An 18,029-nucleotide genomic window follows, 5' to 3' on the forward strand; every position below is an offset into this window, starting at 1 on the left:
CAGCAAAACACTGAGACATGCAGCAAAACACTTGGGTCCACAGCATGGGACCTGCCTGTGTGCAGAGGTCCTGCTTGATGGGCTGGCTGGTCCTTTTGCCCCCCTAACTGTATTTAGTGATTTGCCACAGAAGCTGCAGCCTCTGGTTCAGAAGTGGCAGTGGTTCCCAGATAAAGCAAACCATCTTATGCAAATGCAGTGCTGAAATGGTTTGCAGTAAAGAGTAATACAAGCAAGAAAACATGGTTCAGCTTGGCTTATTAGTATATTAAAAAAAGTGGCAGTAAAGAAAGCAGAAATTTGCTCTGCCCATGGGAGGGAGAGGAGAAAGGAAGGAGCCTTTGCAACTCCACATGCTTCTGCTAGTAAGATTACACAGGTGCTGTTATTAATTGCTTCTATTCACTATCCATCTTCAGCTATTCAATCTTGTTAGAACAGCTCTGCAGAACAGGGACCCTGCTGTGGGAGCAGGGAGCATGTACAGGACCTTGCAGAACAAGGAGGTGGCCCCACAACAGGTGCTGCACTGGGATGTACCGTTTGCATAGCTCATAATACATAATGAGATTTCCTTCATCCCTCCCTACTCTGCATTCCCCCTAAGCTGTCCCTATAAGGCAAAGCATACGTTATTAGCCACCCTGCTCCAGATAGCCTTAGCAGTCCTGAGAGTCCTCCATCCCGGGTATGAGCAAGGGACTGTGTGCATGTGTGATGGTGACCTCCATTTCCACGGTGAAGACTTTAGCAACCTCTTCTGTGTGAGACTGACCCTTCAACACACCCTGTAGCTTACATACCAGGGAGGCCAAGGAACCTGGTGATGGGTGAAACTGTTGGCATAAAGTTAAAGGGGCAGTTTCTTATTCCCAGGAGAGAAGCTGAAGAGCAGAAGGTTAGAGAGAAGAAAGAAAGCAAAAAAACCCCACCTTTGCTTTACAAAACCCCATTCACCCCACCCAGCTCAGCAAACCATTAGCATCACAAGACTTTTCTTGGCACTAGGACAGTGAGAGAGCCAAGAAGGCATGCCCTGCACTACTGCAGCTACTCAGCTAAAGAGCAGGCACAGAGCAAGCAAAGTTTGAGCAAAGATTTGGATGGGCTCTGCTTGCTTTTGGGGATGTGAGACAGTATTCCTCAGAAGAAGAACAGGGCTTAGCACCCCACAAGGAAGACAAACAAGTTTTTCTTACTTAAAAAGAAAAACTTTATTTTGATACATTAAAAAAACTATACATTTCTTAGACTAAAATACAGTTTTGCATCAGTATCCTGGCACAATGTCAGTTTACACAGAAAATCTAAGATTAGATCAGCACTGTTAATTTCCCTTCTCTTCCTGCATTCACAGCTTGCAGTATAAAACATTTCAAGTTCTCAAGACAACAATAAACAGTGTCACATTTACTTTTCCCATTCCAAAAGGAGGTGGCATTCCACTGGAAAAAGGAGCACTTTTTAGTTGATCTTGATTCAATGTAAATCACTAAGCCAGTCCAGGGGTTTGATTGCCCTGTTAGAAGTATGAGTGAAAGAAGATGAAAAATCTGTTTCCAGATGAAGCTTTGATGGACTATGACAATGCAAGTACTGTCAAATCTTTAAAATCTGTTCAGAAGATTCTCCTTTTTCCTTGGGGTAATTGCTATAATCAGCAACACAATCCACCGTATAGAAATAATTCCTTTCTATAGGTATAGGATTCCACCTTCTTTCTTGCTCAGAAGAGCTCCAGAGCAAAATAAAAGCAGGGCACAGGGGATGTTGCTGTGAGATGTCTGTGAATTGGAATGTGAATTTTCTTAACTACTGTGAAGATCCTGCAGATTTTCTACCTGTGAAATCCTGTTCTCCATGGATCCACCTAACTTCTGGCAGCTGCTTTCTAGCCTATATTAGAAACTAAACCACCTTTCTGTTTCCTCCTCCCTCACTCTCCTAGGAGACGCTATCGCATTGTCTGCAGCACTGTTTTTCTAGTAAGAGATATTCTCCCTTTTCAGTTTGAGCAGGGAGGGACCCAACCAATACTAATACTGGAGCACAAGCAATATTTATTTGAGAGTTAAAAATTACGACTTTCATAGGAACTCCAGTCAGTGCCCAACTTCTGCTGGGTTTCAGGAGTAATCCGCTTCCTAATCTCACAAAACCTTCCTGAAATACTCCCTAGCTTCCCCTATTTCACTCAAGCCAGAGGGGAGCGGTGGTGTGCTTGAGGAATGGTAGCCACCTATGCTGCCAGCATCTTCCATTACATACTTAGAGAGGCCAGAGCTATCTCTAAAGTTACTGAAATTAGGCTAGTTCTGCTATAGTCAGCTGGTACTTTTGCTCTGAATTCTTGAAACTTTGGTTCTAAGGGGAGTCCCATGTTTCTGTAGAAAAGTACCAAATGCTTAAAACACCAAATTCTGCTCATCATATTCACATATGATGACTTGACCTCAGTGAGACAGGGGAATAGAATCTGATGGTGTTTGCTGGTTCTCTTTTAACAGATCTCCGTCAAATGAATGCCATAGTTTAGCCTCCAAATGGGTAAATTTAGATGGATTCATGCTACCTATTGTCCCTAGAAATATTTTCATAATCCTAATGTCTCTGAAGAGCTTTGGCTTGATTGCATCAGCTTGCAAACACTGCAAGACACATCACAGCTCCATCCCAGACCAGAAATTCTGCCTTTTATACATGACTTGCATCACAAGAGAGAAGTTCCATCTCTTCTCTCACCTCTCTAAATATAAAAGAAAAAAAATACCTTGAGAACAGTATTTGCTACAGAACACAAGAAATACAAATTTACTAGTCTCCATAATCTCTTGTTATGTGATGGAAATAACAGCAGAGATGAAATAGTTGAAAGAGTATTTAAAAATGAAATATTTAGAGTAAACTTCCATCATCCGAACAAACAAGCTGAGTGCAAGAAATGCTTCAAATAAGTCTGTTAAGTTTTGGGAAATGCAGGGGTTTTTTTTCCACAAAGATGAAATAGGATTTCTGTGGTGATAATGTGACACACAAGCTGTTCAAGAAACAATGGACTAGTGATGTTTAGATTTAGTAAACAGTATCTGCACAGGCAAAGCCATGATTTAAAAAACAGGGATGCTGTTAGGTATCTACTTTTAGATCTTAAAAGTGTTTCTTAAAATGACTGTGCCATGCTCAATACAGCGTGTAATATGCACTCGGAACCAAATGATCACTGGATGGTGATGATACGTATATGTCTGCTACATGCATTTTATTCTGACTCTATAACATACATTCATAGAATACATCATAACCACTCAGAGCAAACCACTAAAGTGCATGCCCTGAGGGCACATTAAGTATGTTGTCTCCAACACTGGCTGCTCAATTGCCAGAACACTGATACAGAAAGGGCTCATTTTTGCTTTATATCCCCATTTTGTGCTGAAAGAGTAAGAGCTAGCATCCCCTGCTCCCTCCATGAAAGGGAGCACTGTGGAGCAGGCTAATTGCCTGCTGTGAAAAAAGCCCTTTCAGAAAGAAGTAACCACCCTGAGAAGGTGCTGTACAGAAATGCAGGGAGCAAGTCTTGGATTCACTCTTGGGTAAGTGGACCTTTGTACTGGGTTAGGCTGGGATGGAGTTAATTTTCTTCACAGCAGCCTGCATGATGCTGTGTTTTAGATTTGCGACCAAAACAGAGTTGATAACACAACAATGTTTTACCTGTTGCTGAGCAGTGCTTGCACAGGGTCAAGGCCTTCTCTGTTTCTCACTCTGCCACCCCAGCAGAGTAGACTGGGGTTGGGCAAGAGGGTGGGAGGGCACACAGCCAGGACAGCTGACCTGAACAGACTGAAGAAATATTCTATACCATATAATGTCATACTCAGCAATAAAACTGGCATGTGTGTGTAGTTTGAAAGTAGCCATTGCTTGAGATTGGCTGGGCATTTGTCTGCTGGTGGGAGGTGGTGAGTGATTGCCTTTGCATCACTTGGGTTTCTCTTTTTTCTTTACTTAATGAACTGTCTTTTATCTCAACACTTTTGTCCTTCCAATGCTCTCTCCCATCCTGCTGGAGCTACTGAGCACGCAACAGAGGAAGGGCTTACCTGCCAGCCAGCATCAACCTACCACAACGTGTAACTGGGTTTTTGACTTTAAGTTCTCCCTTCTATGACATGCTTTCCTAATGCAGAAAGTCCTTGGGTTACCATGCGAAGCTAAGGCCACACGTAAAACCCCATCCTGGTTTTGGCAGCTGGGAGTGTGAACACAAGCTACTGGAAGGCTGAAGATGCAATTCTAAGATGGCCATACCATATGTTTAGTCTAGCTGTGGAGCAGCACTGAAACTGTAGAAGTGATGGGCTGCACTCCTAACCACAGCAAGCACAGTGATGGAGTGATATCATACAAAAATAACCACCTCAGAACTTCAGCTCAGCACTCAACTCCCCCTCCCATTCAGTCCAGGTGATATCCTGAAACATTGCCTCCGGAAACTGAGAAGGCATGTGCTAACATCAGTGGGACAAAGGGGAGCTGACTCTCTGCCACTTGGCACTCCTTTGCTGAAAGAGCAATACAGAAATGAGCGGTAAAGGGACAAAAAAAATATCTCTAGGGCTGGAAGAAGCAAAGAAGGCAACACACTGCTGCTCAACTGCCAAATAGAGAGTAAAATAATGTGGAAAAAAATTAAGCAATTTAAAGAATGGCATGCCTTTTTTCCTTTGAAACCTAGCTGATCAGAGGCTATGATGCAGATGGTCTGCAGAAACCAAATGCTGGGAACCAGTAATCCCATTAACTTTGTTTTGAAACCCAAATTGTCCAGCCTGAATCTCCAGTCCTCAAGCACTACTTGTTTCAGTGGACTTTGCAAGGAGATGATTTCTCTGTCTCAGCTGTCTCATTTGCTGCTCCTGCAGTGTTACTCCCAGTGCAGCATCACTCTCTAGTTAGTCTAGACTGCTTCCCACAAAGCAGTCCATATACTGGTTTTAATAACCAGCTGGCAAAGAAAGTGCTTAATCCATCACAACTGGCAGACCCCAGCACCACTACTGCCAACTACGGATTTACATGTCAAATGTTCTCCCACTCCACTATCCCCACTAGGGAAGGAAAGCAGAGTCTAAGTTTGTCCTGAAAGGTTGTCTCTTCAGACGTCAGTCTTCTGCTTATCTCCTTACACAAGACAGAGCTGGAAGAGGGCAGCTCGCAGTTTGGTTGCAAATGAACTTCAAAGGACATTCAAAAGCTTTAAAGGGCCACTGGAAAGCCTGCATGTTGATGGAATGCCTTTTTGGCATGACTGAAAAGCTGTGCATGCCAGATATACACTCAAGAATGGTGCACACAATTTTATTAAGAACTTTGTAATGATATAGATTTGTTACTTAAACATTACAACTACGCATAGAAAAGTGTTGCCTGTATCTCTTAAACACCATGTAAATAAAACAAATTTATTTTTAAAACAGGATAAACTGCTATAAAAATGGTGCACAGTCAAGTCATATAAAAATACAAAATTTGTTTCCAACTGCGGTCCTAGTTGCAATTACAGAGAAAAGCCCCCACCCAGGACTTCCAGTGAGCAGAGAACACAAACTTGTGGAACTGGTCATGGCAGAAATTTGTTGTCAAAATGAGCAGAACCCAAGGCTTCAATCAAAACACCTCCAATAACTTCCAAACAAGGTGGAAATTAGTTTCTCTGGAAGCAACTGGGTATGCGGTAAGTCTCTTAGCTTTGGAATCCAGTTTCCAGGATTCATCTAAACTAGTTTTTAAATTTCTGTTGCTAAACCCCACTTATCTCCACAAATATCAGTGTTCAGTGCCACTGCTGTCTTGAGACACTGGTACAGCAGGAATGCCTCCTCTCCATGAACTTAAGGCTGCTCCAATGCTTATTCTACACAGTCTGACCTCTAACCTGCACTGAGGCCTCACCAGTGCTCCAGTCTGAATCCCCTAGGTTGAAGCTCTAGTCCAGTTAGCACTTAAATGGATGTGTAACTTAACAACTTCCATACTTAGACAGCCCTCCTGATGTCAGTGGAGCTACTGATATGGTTCATTAAATGAGCGTCAAAGTGCTTTCAGGATTGGATAATTCTGACTCCCTGCCTCCCCAGCAGCCATCATTACTAAATGTATTTTTATTTTCATACCTTTCATATAGTTCGGGTTCTGTGATATGAAAAGAGTAAATCCTTTTAATTGGCTTACTGAAAGAAAACTAAACAAATTTAAGTTATCAAATGACTTCTGGAAGCAGAAGTGAAATATTTCACTATTGCCAAAAGGTAAGAGCACTGGTTAGCTACATGATACTACATATTTTTTTTTTAACCTTCGCCAGCAATTTAAAAGTCTGATTTTCTGAAAGGAAGCACGGATAACTGCTTACTTATTAAACCTTGATAACACAACTTGTGCATGTCTCTACCTAGACATACCTCCACTCCATCACAAAGCTTCTGTAGAAGGGCTTTTCTCTTTCAAAAGATTTTCTTGAATGGAGTGATTGAACCATTGAGGCATTATTTATTTGTACAGAGCTTCTATTTAGTGCAATAAGTTTAAAAATTCTGCTCTGAAATATTAACTTTACATTAACAAAAATAGTTTTCTTAAAAAAATTGTAACAAAAGGAGTATATAGCATAGACAGATCATGAATTCTTAGCAAATACACTTTTAAGCATTTACCATTACAATATGCTGAACAATTGAATATTAGCATTCATATCTGGTGAGCTTCCAGACTGAAAAGAAATGTAAGTATATAATAACAAGAAGAAGAACAACAAGAAGAAAAGAGCACGTTCTCTTGTAATTATTTGATAACTTTAGGTAACTATCCTGGCAGTTACACTTCCAAAGAAATGTTTCTCTGCCCTTTCCTTTTTTAGCCACCCGCTACAGTACATACAAATATAGATGAAACGACAGGCAAGGAATGGTCCCTTCCACCTCCCAGAGCTCTCTGGCATTAAATGAAATGAAGCATACAGTACTTTTTTGTACAGTAGTACAGTTCATTTCTCTTCCCATCCTCAGCATCGTTGTATTTAGTCATGAATTAATCATGAGTATGGCTAAGACTGAGCTTTAACAATCTGTTATTTCAGTTGCTCATATGGAGAATCCATACCCTTCGAAGGAGCGCTGCTGAAGTGTGAAGGAAGCTACTGAACTCAATGGGAGGATAGAGGGCAACGGATGTGAGGGATAAATAGGGTAAACCAGGAAGTTAATTGCATATAAAAATTATCTGTCCCCATTTTGTAGTTTCTGTTTAATAGGAGATGCAAGGGCTCCCACACACCTGAATACCTGAGGAGTTGGTTATTGTGGTATCTGATACTGATAAACAAAACTGTGCCCTGCCAGGGCTGTAAAGTAAAATGACTGCTTACAAATCCATTCGAACTGAATGAACTCTCACTGAAACCACCTTTTGAAAAACTAAATTTGAGAATTTTCTTGATTTGAAGGTTTTCCTTACATGAAACTGACCTGAATTTAATGCAAATTTAAACAAACTAAACAAGTAAAATTCTCAGCAGATTAGCAGTGTCATGGGAAATCTGTCTCTAAACGCAGTCATCATTTCAGATTATCTTTACAGTGATACCTCCTCCAGATTGTAAAATAACAAGCAGATAAGAATCAACATTTCCATGACCACAACGAATAATTTAAAAAATGGAACAATGATAAAGCTGCTTGTAAAAGCCACCCGTATGAAAAGAGTACATGTTTCACAAAAATAATTGTTAAAAAAAGTATTAAATCCCTGTTCCTTTTCTCTGATTTTGGCTGTTTATTTTTATATATATATATATATGTGTGTGTGTATATATGTATATATATACTGTTTTGGAATGTCAATGGGTTCCAATATGGCTGGCTAGTTTCAAGATGAACTTGCTCCAGAGGCCTAGAAAACAAAGCCATACAGTACAGTCTTAGACAAATGCCAAAGGACAAGGAGAAAGTGAGTCAAAGGGGACACTGGAAACCATAAAGAAAGAAGTGTGAAAAGTTTTTTTTTTTCTTGTGCCTTGATACAAGAACAGAAGGTCCAAAATGTTTCCTCATCTCTGATATTAATACCTATTTAAAATACAGCTGCACTTAGGGCATTTCACTTTTAGAACTAATTGTCATGTCTAAGAAATACCTGCATTTCAAGGAGACTGAAGTAAACCAGTATAGACTCTATTTTCAAAAAAAGAAGAAAAAAAAAATATCTATTTTTCAGACACCCAATTTTGGGACTGTAGGCGCTACTAGTACGGAATAGACTTATGAATGATCCTATTCCAGATGTAACGCAGGCCTTTATCTGTACTTTGGGGAAAGGTATCAGAAATTTCATGGAGGTAACTGCTGTGTCACATCCTTGTCAGGAAGTGAGATCCTAGTTATTTCAGAATCTATTCAACTGGAGCTGAACGCCCCAAAACGGAAGACCACTTGAGAAAACAAGGTCAAATCAGTTCCAAACAAGACAATCACAGGAGCAGCAGAACTGGGAGTAATTCAGCAGGTGACACTCAGGCTGAGCCCCAAGTGCTCAGCATCTTCTCCAGCAGTCCCAAGAGGACTTTCAGCCAGTGCCAGGCTCAAGCACCTAGAGTCAAGTTCCTAAAAGAGCAAGACTACCCTTGACTTGCAAGTACTTGCTTTACCCTTTTACAAGATGGGGTCAGTAAAGGTTTTAGCTTCCAAGCTTTACACAGTCAAGTACAGAAGTATAAGTAGCAGTCTGTGCTAGCACTGACAAGAGCATAAGCGGAAAACCACTTAAGGTAAACCAGTTGTTTGAATTAGAGGTTAATATAAAAATTTGGACTGAGATTTTTTGTGCATGTGACTAGAGGGTTTGCAGACCCAATTCTCAATCATTGTAATAGCAGCTTTACATCTACAGTGTTTAGACCACTCTGAAAATCCCATCAGTGTCTGTTTGAACAGCTAGAATTACTCCCAGAAGAAAACAGTAAATGAGCATAGAATTAGGTTTTTTTAGATAAACACAGCAGCATTTAGGCATAAGCAAATCTAGAAACTAGTATGCTATAATGAAATAGCAAACCACGCAAAGCTACACATCTATCCACTCTACATCAGGAACCCATTCCAGCTTGGTCAAAAAGTACTCATGCAACATGGCTTCACATACATCATTGAAAAAAAAAATTCTACCGTTAGCGTACACTTATTTAGATTCCATTAAGTTAAAAAATTGTCCCCATGGTAAGGAACTGAGTCAGGCCCCAAATACTCTGAGAAAGTAATGATGGAAAAATATTTTATTTCACAAAGTCATATCGCACGATGACAAGTCATACCTTGCCCAGCCTGGCTCTCCATCATATGCTCTCAGTTCTCCACCTTCCAAACTTATCCTCCTATCTGTTATCTGTACCATGTATAGCTGTTCCTTATTCCAGGCTACTCAGACATGCAATGCCTTCCTAACAGGCACACCATAAGTAAAACAGGCTGCAGAAGCATAAATGATGCATTGTTCACTGTCTGTGTATCTGACAGTGTGAGATGGAAAGAGCACACAAGAGACAAGCAACATAAGTAGTTGGCAATAAAAACAAACAACTGGGAGAAATGTCATTTGAGCAGGTTGAAAGGAATCACTGTATCCAGTTCCTTGGCACTGTATAAAATAATTTGTTAAGACCTTTAAATGCCTGGTCCTACTTTGCAACAATGGATGCGCTCAGTAGTGTTCTTCAGGCTTTTACAGTGAACCCAAGATGAACAAAAATTGTTCAGCTCAGGGCTGAAAAGAGGATTAAAGCCAGAACAGCCCAATGAATTCCAGAGCCATTGTCCTGGTTTCAGCCATCTTATTTTAAGAGTACTCGGCAATTGGGGCTGTCTGTGTATACCACTAAGCATGCACTACTAATCCTAATGAAATGATACTGCATTTGTTTCATATGACACAGTTCCTTTCATCTTACTTTTACAGGAGATGGTCTCAGCTGTGACAAAAACTCTGCCATCCAGGTGATAGGCAAGCTCACAAACAGAAAAAGCAGAACATCTTGAGTGATACAGAGAACAAAAACTTCTCCTGAAGAAGTGCAGTCAGTAAAGACAAAGAGGGAGAAGAAGTAAAAGTGAAACTCTTGGAGGATCGCCACCTCCTCATCTGCACCTACCATTGGTTTTAGCTCTCTGCCCTCAGCTCCACCTCCCCGGACAGCTTCTTTCATAGATTTCCTACTATTCTCCACAAACTCCTGAAAAACAGTAATGAAGTGAAAAGTGCTTTCTTAGGGCAGACTCTAAACATCAAATCTCAAGACAAAACTTCAAGATGTAACTGCTCAAAATGTCAATACAACTTGCTCCTCCCACTTCTCTTGCTCAGACTTGTCCACAAGGTATCAAAAAAGCCTGCCAAATAGCCACAAGGGTCTCCCTCATTTAGTTCTGGAAGACAGACAGGTATTTGCCTCATGTGCTGTTACAACTTTTCCATTTACCACACAATGCCCTCCTTTATGGGGAAGGAAGGTAGAAGGGTGGTTGTCAAAAAACCCCAAACCAAACAAAACCAAACCTCAGAGATCCCAGTTACTATGTCCTATCCTGTGAACTATGTGTGATATTAGAACTCCATCAAACAGAGGCACTTGGAGATAATTACTTGCAAGGTCTTGTTGATTTCTCTAACTTACCTCAATTAAAATTCTTAAATTTTTCACTGGATCACAGTCATCTGTTCACAAAGATTAGCAAAGGTGCTAATTCAATTTTATGTAATTTTTTTCTCTTAAAGGCAAGCATTCTGTAGCAAGTTTCAGTAAACTTGACCTGCTGGTGTTTTGTGATACTGACTGCTGACTAAAGAAACCCACAATGCTTTTACGATTTGTCTGTGCTGTTTTCTGAGACAGCATGCTGCATTTTATTCTTATTCTGTGCTAAAAAACAACCCATCGGCTACCGTTTTATTTATTATATACTCTAGATTCTGTAATGTTTTATGAAAAATTTAACGTTAAGTTCTTGGCATGGTTTTCCAACAAGTAATAAAAAAAAAAGTTCTACTAAGAAGTCATGAGGTCTTCCTCTAGCCTACACATGGGGGTACATTTTACAGGGACATATTCTACCCACTTAAAAACATTGTCAAGAAAATTACCTACTCGACAACAAACTGGAGGGCCTGAGCATCAGAACTTTTACATCTTGGTCTCTAGCTACAGTGAACAGGGAATAAGATGGAACAAGCAAATAAGAACTGAATTGTGCAAAGGGCCTTGACATAGCATCTAGGCTCCGGGACAGAACATAAAACCTGTTGTTTCTGTGCATGACAGACTGAGAGTCAAATTCTGGTGGCTGCCTTTCCGAAAGAAGAAAAATTCCAGTGTAGTCACTATCTGTGTGCATGGTAGAATACTCTGATATTTTTTCTCTTTCCCATCGCAGAAGAGGTCCCTCTTAGGAAAGTACAAAACCCAAGCTGTTACCCCTTGTTTTGCTCCTTTCCATTCTGCACCGTTATCATTTTCAAGAAATGATACCCAAGAGTATGATTCTGCAAGATGACTGCTCATCTAACAGCCAGCAAATAGAAGCCAATACCAGTGACGCCAAGGGAAGGAAGCATCGTTATTTATCTGATGCTCATTAGATCACACTGTTGGCTGATCAAGCCATGAACAAGACAGCAAGGTAACCCAGGTAAAAAAAAAATTACCACATTAAACTCAGCTAGTGAGTTAATTCCACTGTCAAAATACCCATTTTATGGAACCATATGCTTAGACTTACGAGACCAAGGGGAAACTTACCATGAGAACTTTATCCATGTAGAATTCCCTCCCGGGGCTCCCATCATTGTATTTTGTATCGATGGCAAAACACAAGAAAAGGACATCAACAACCATTTCATAAATGGACAGGAAGCAGTGAGCAACCAGGAATGCAAAGAGGCAGACAATGATGAGTGGCAGCACCCAGATGGTGTAATCTCGTTGGTAATTCAGCAACATAATCCCAGCCAAACCTGTACTGCAGACAATCAGGACCTGAAGAAGAAAACAGTAGACAACTCTAATGGCAGAAGCCTTTTGATCTTTTTGTTTCGGTTTGGTTTGATTTTATTTTTTTAACCTACGTGCTTCTTGCTCTACCAGGGCTAGAACTTAGAGGTTACAGATTCTCGTGGTAAAGACAACTTTACCTGCTGGATTCCCCACAGCCCCAAGCGTAAATGACATTTATCCACTGGTCCAGCATGTGCAAATCAGAATACTTTCAAACACATCCTTCAACACAAAAGGTATTTTTCAGAGCAAATTACATTTTTATACTGCTGTCATAGTTCTAGTGTTATAAAATATTCCTGTAAAAAAGAACTTTATCCTGTCAATTATAAAACCCCCAGAACTTGACGCTACCAATCAACTAACATGGAATTGCTTTTTTAGTTGGGCAGGGGGAAGAAAGTAGGCCTTAGGAGGATGGAAGTTTTTCATTTTGCTGGTGGGAACAACTTCCAAACTTGTCTTATCTCTGTCTCGTCTCCATACAAGGGAAAGTAGATCAGAATTCACATGAGGCACTTTATGTAACAGTCTCCACAGAACTACACTATGTGTGATGCCCTAACAGGTATTTCACTGGGTACCAGTTTGGTCTTTGGGAATAACAAAAGGACTAAAACAATTGTTGTGGCCACTCAACGTTTTGAACATTTCTGAACCTATTATTATGAACTGCAGCTAATCAGGAAACTGTAAAATAGGTCATCTTTACTGTATTATGAAAATACTAGCTTGGACTGGTAGGGGAGACAGGCTATCAGCCTAGCACTGTTTTAGCTGATACTATATTTTATATACTGCACTGTTCATTTTAACTTTTCTGTCACCTGTGCATTTCTCTAATAATTTGAAAGACATCTTTTCAGGGATGTCTTTTCCTAACACGTTTCAGACTCCTCCATAAAACCAGGTAACAATAGTTTCATGGTCTCCCAAGCAGCTATATCTTCATTATGTGTTTATTTCTTCTCACACCTTATTGATTTAATTACTGGATTAAAAGTTCAGCCCACTGTACTCTGACTTAATAAAAGTAGAGGAACGTAGTAAGGAAGACAGTTCAGTCCAACCAGTGTCTGAATGCTTAGCTACAGGTGGTTTAAGCTTTCATTGTTTTAGTATATAATGGCACAAAATCCTTCAAAGGACAGGAATAACTCACTGGATTAAGTTTCCATAAAGTAGATCTTCATCAGCTGGAGACCCAAAAAGCTGACTGACCACAGCAATTATTCTAGTCTCCTTTTAATTCTCAGAGTAGTTGCTTAAGCTGGCAGTTCCTCATAGCAGGCTTCTGTACTACCTTCCAGTCCAATTTTGTCATAAATGGTGATCAATGTGTCAATTTTCAACATAAACCTGGAGAACCTTTACTACTTACTAAATAGAATTTAGAGAAAATGCTTCCTTTCCTTACAATTCTAGGTTTTAACCACAAAACCAATCAAAAGCTTAGAACTTCCAATCACCTTTCTCTTGACTCCCTAAAAATAAATTCATGCAAAAGGCATCATCATCTTCAGCTATTCCTTTCTAATCACTTTTACTTAACATAAGTGGATCATCTGTTTATCCTCCCTATCCTGGACAGTTCCCTCCTGACATGACGCAGCTAGATGTGATAAAGTGCATGCTAAGAAACAGGAATTTTAGGGCATTTTGTATTTGGGGTGCAAGCCATTGCTAAGGAAAGCTTGGTACTATGTAGGTCCATAACAACTGTATACAGCACACATACCTTTCCTAGAAACAGCATAAAATCCCCAACTGTGTTTATGGCAGCCACTCGCAAAGCATTTTCCACTAGAATAACAAAGGCATCCTTTGCTGATGTGCAGAAGTTGGTGCTGTTGATAGCTGTGGCTGTATATGCGTTCTGGGAAAAGGAGATTGAAAATTTACTCATGGAATGATCATATATGTCAGACAGAGCCAGGGGAAGAAGCGGTGTGATACAGCTTCTGAATAAGTCACACAAGTCATATGATGCTAATGAACAAAGATTCCCTTGAGAGTTCTTGAATCAAGCAGTATGTAGCAGCTGACAGAAGCCTATACATGGTAGAGAATTCTATTCTCCTCCCTTGCTCATCATTTATGCATTAACAAGTTTATTCCAAAAAACTACTTAAACAGAATTTGCAATACCTCTGCAGGAGGAGGTGAGCCATGGCATAACTACAGCAATTAAGTAGTTAGGAAAAATATTCTGGAAATACAGAAGAGTTTGAGAGTCATACAAGCCCACCAAGATAATTTCTAGATACTTCACTAGACTGCATTCAAGGTTAGCCAGGACAATTTTCAAGGATTACACTGGGGGTTTTTAAATGCTTTCTTCTGATTTTACTTTCTATATTTCCACAAGCAAAAAAATGAACAACAGTGAAAAAGATATTTATGTATGTATTTAACAGAGGTGGAACCACAGGCCAATAAAACCTCTTTTATAAAGGGACCTGACAAGCTAGTGTGTTGCAGCTTGTGTAGATGATGATGACAATGTGATGTTACGTACAGTTTTTCAGCTGTGTGAGCCTTAAATATTGCACCTAGAAAAGCTTCACTCTCTTTTCATAGCAAACATATTTTGAAACTCAGATGTAGTTAGACAGGGTGGGCATAAGGGGGAACATCTCCAACCACTAAAGAAATTGTTATAAAGTTGAGATAACATTCACAAAGATGAATACTGGCTATTTTTCACCTTTGCAATGTAAACAAAGACTAATGTAGTGATTTGCAATGTAATTTCAGTAATGGAGACAAGACTGAAGTACTGTCATTCAAGTTCAGTTCCAAAGTATGATATGTGTTAGCCTCAGACTGCATTATAGGAATATATATATTATCAACCCTTACATAAAACTTGAATATTGAAAATCTTACCTGATTTAAGTAGGTCAGGCACTTTTCTAGACACCAAAGGCAGCAGATGCAGGCTTTAAGCATACAGCGAGCACAAGCATTTTCCTAGGAAAGCACAGAATGTGGGAAAAAAATATAAAAAGTAAAACCAACAGACCGTAAGAAAACAGTATTCCTTTGTGTTTCAGTAACTGATACTCAGCTTGGTAACTTAAGCAGTGCTGCTCAATCCCACAGTGCTTTAAAGACCAAATATTCCAAAACAAGACTTTCAGCCTCCCATACAGATTAAACTAAATTAGCTGTAAACACATCAGGTCTTGAGTTTCAGTAAGAAAATGGAAACTATTTCTCTTACTTTTCCTTTGAGTTGTGAATGAATATACATAAGGATCATTCGTGGTATCTTCACTAGTGTGATAATGAAAGACCCCTTTGCTACTGTTCCTAGGTGGTAACAAACAAGGCGATTAACAGATGCCAGAATAGGAGTAAACGGCAGATTCCTTTTCTCCCTGTTGAAAAGAGAAAAATAATAAGGAGAATGATCAGTATGTATGTAATACCATCTAGAAGTGCTACAAATTCCCAATAAACTAACATGCCAAAGGAGTGTATTATCCTTATACTAGCTTTCGGGGTATATTGTTCACTCCACATTGACTGACTGTGCAACTCACAGTTTTGGCTCTAATGCAGTAACAGGAATAGGATAAGGAATCAGTACGTCTTAAGGGTAATCCTACTAGCAGTTGGCTGCATTACCGCTATCACCAGCTAGCAGTTTCTATACAACTACATTTGATGGTGTGCAATTCAAAACCTTCCAAAAAAGTGAGAAACAATGCTAATATTTTATTAGTCAGATTACTGATAAACTTGCTTTCCCCTTCTCTCCTGTTCTGTTGGACATCTTTATGGAGACTTTGGAGTATAGGGTATTACTATTTTTATTTATTAGGTAAATTCTTTCCTCAGATGTTTCACATTTCTGATTTAGCTATTATATCCTCAAGGAACCAAGTATTAAGCCTTAAACCAAGCTATTTTATTGCAACGTGGCTAGAATATTTTTGATCTATCAGATGAATACTCACTTGCACACCTTTGAAGCAATTCCCTCTTAAAGCTTTTACTTATATTTCCCATCAAGGACGCCACTTCTGTTTCTCTCTCAAAGAACAGCTCTATTGAACACTTAAAGAATGGCTCTTTTTCTTTATTAGAAATATTAACATAATGATAAGCATATTAAAGGAACAAGTGCTAACATTCCAAACATAAAATATCTCCCCAGCTTGGGAGAAAGTTACTTTCATGTGAGTTTCATTCAAAAAAGATAAAAAAGCAGAGTATTCATTCCATGAAACTAACATCTGCGTAACTTAATCCTGAGATGTTAATAATTAAAATAGGTTTACCCTGTATTTTCTTCCAATTAACTTTTAGAGCTCAGGTGGGGGAAGATAAATTCTATTCCCCTTTGGGCACAATCACATAAATGGTCTGAGCCTTACACCCAGGCAACCCAACCACTTCCTCCTTTTGAGGTAAATATAACTGAGGACAGAGTCTGCAATGCAGAACACCATGAGGTCTGTTATTGCCTGAGTTGAAAGGAGTCCATCCGGCTAAGGTGAATGAACAGTGAACATATATAAAACATTTCTCCATGAGTAACTTAAATCTCATTTGCTGTGGAAAGCTGTTAATACACGAAATAATGGGGAAGTCCAAATTAATGCCCTTTCTAAGTCACTTTCCAGATTAGATTTGTACCTTAAAATACAAAAAAGGGCAGCAGGAGGGAGAAATGGGTATTTACTACCTTAAAATAGAATTCCTGTTATGGAATGATAGGGTACAGTTAAAAGAAAAATCGTTTACCCTCAGGTGATAGAAAATACATAAACTTACAGATGAAGCATATATATTGCCAAACAATCTATTTAAATGTGAAGCTATCCTCTCTCCTCTGTATTTTCCTAGTTCTTTACTCCATCTAGTTTAATTATTCACAAGATTATATCCCTGTAACATCTTGTAATAGCTTCATAGATGTATTTCATTGGTATACTGGAGGACTTAATCATTAATAAAATAGCAGAATTTCTGTCAGCACAGTAAATTAATTTCTTGCCTTTGATATTGTTCTAAAGACTAGGGCAGATCAGGAGTCAAAGGTAATTCAGATAACAGTCTCAACTAAAAAGACAAACGAATTAAACATTTGTGATCTGAATCATGCACTTGAAAAATATCTGCATGATTTAAGCACCTTTTTTTTTAAAAAAAACAGACTCTGAAATGCACATGGCAAGAATAGAGTATGGTTGCTGGATATCACGATAAATTTTTATATGGGACATTCTTCATATGAAAGGCTGAAAAAAACACTAGCCGAACTACATGTGTATTTAGGATACTAATGTTTTTTTTCTTAGGGATAGCACCATGCCAACATCTTGGTTTTCCTTTCTTAAGTAAAACACCACTGCTAGATATCTTGTCAACATCCTCTACTCAAGTTGCTCTTTATCCTGAGGAGTTGTATTTTTATTGTTTGGAAAAGACTTTGAGAACATCTGAAATAAAATTACTTACCTAGCTCCTGAACAATGATATGGTGGGGTTTTAGGGGTTTTTTTGAAGAAAGGTATCATGAACTACTAGATCTAGGATGACATGTGGAGAAGCTTCATTAAACTGTACTTTTACAAAACAGGTATTATTGTACTTGCTTCTTTTCCTTACCAAAAATATTGCCATAGTTCTGCTCTACATACCAGTATGTAATACTTCAGATCACTTAAGTACTGTTTATTCTCAAGAAATAACAACAAAGCATCTGATACCACTTTTTTTCTGAAAAACTTGGGTCCTACATGGCTAAAATAAGAACTTTAATTTTCACTTATTTAAAGTAAACTTAAGCAATCTTAATTTCAGAAAAATTTTCAAATACTAAAGACTAAAACACCAAAGCTAAGTTTGCGATTCTGAAATCATTTTCTTACCTCTGGGTAGCAAAATTCTTGTGCCTGAAGGTTGGTAAAACCAT

General features: G+C 39.1%; 1 protein-coding gene across 3 annotated transcripts in view; it reads right to left on the reverse strand.

Annotated features, from left to right (window-relative positions):
• Nucleotides 1-1,195: 1,195 nt before the first annotated feature.
• SLC44A1 (solute carrier family 44 member 1) overlaps nt 1,196-18,029 on the reverse strand; it is a 70,801-nt gene continuing 53,967 nt past the window's right edge. The window contains exons 11-16 of one of the 3 annotated variants that reach the window (XM_075021839.1): nt 15,327-15,483; nt 14,990-15,073; nt 13,839-13,976; nt 11,846-12,082; nt 10,202-10,282; nt 1,196-2,746 (exon numbers count right to left, since the gene is read on the reverse strand). In XM_075021839.1, coding sequence (XP_074877940.1) covers nt 2,711-2,746; nt 10,202-10,282; nt 11,846-12,082; nt 13,839-13,976; nt 14,990-15,073; nt 15,327-15,483 — 733 coding nt within the window. In that variant the 3' untranslated portion in view covers nt 1,196-2,710. The other 2 variants (XM_075021840.1, XM_075021838.1) reach the window with 2 other exon arrangements.

This window comes from Buteo buteo, chromosome Z (assembly GCF_964188355.1).
Source record: "Buteo buteo chromosome Z, bButBut1.hap1.1, whole genome shotgun sequence".
Classification (NCBI taxonomy): Eukaryota; Metazoa; Chordata; class Aves; order Accipitriformes; family Accipitridae; genus Buteo; species Buteo buteo.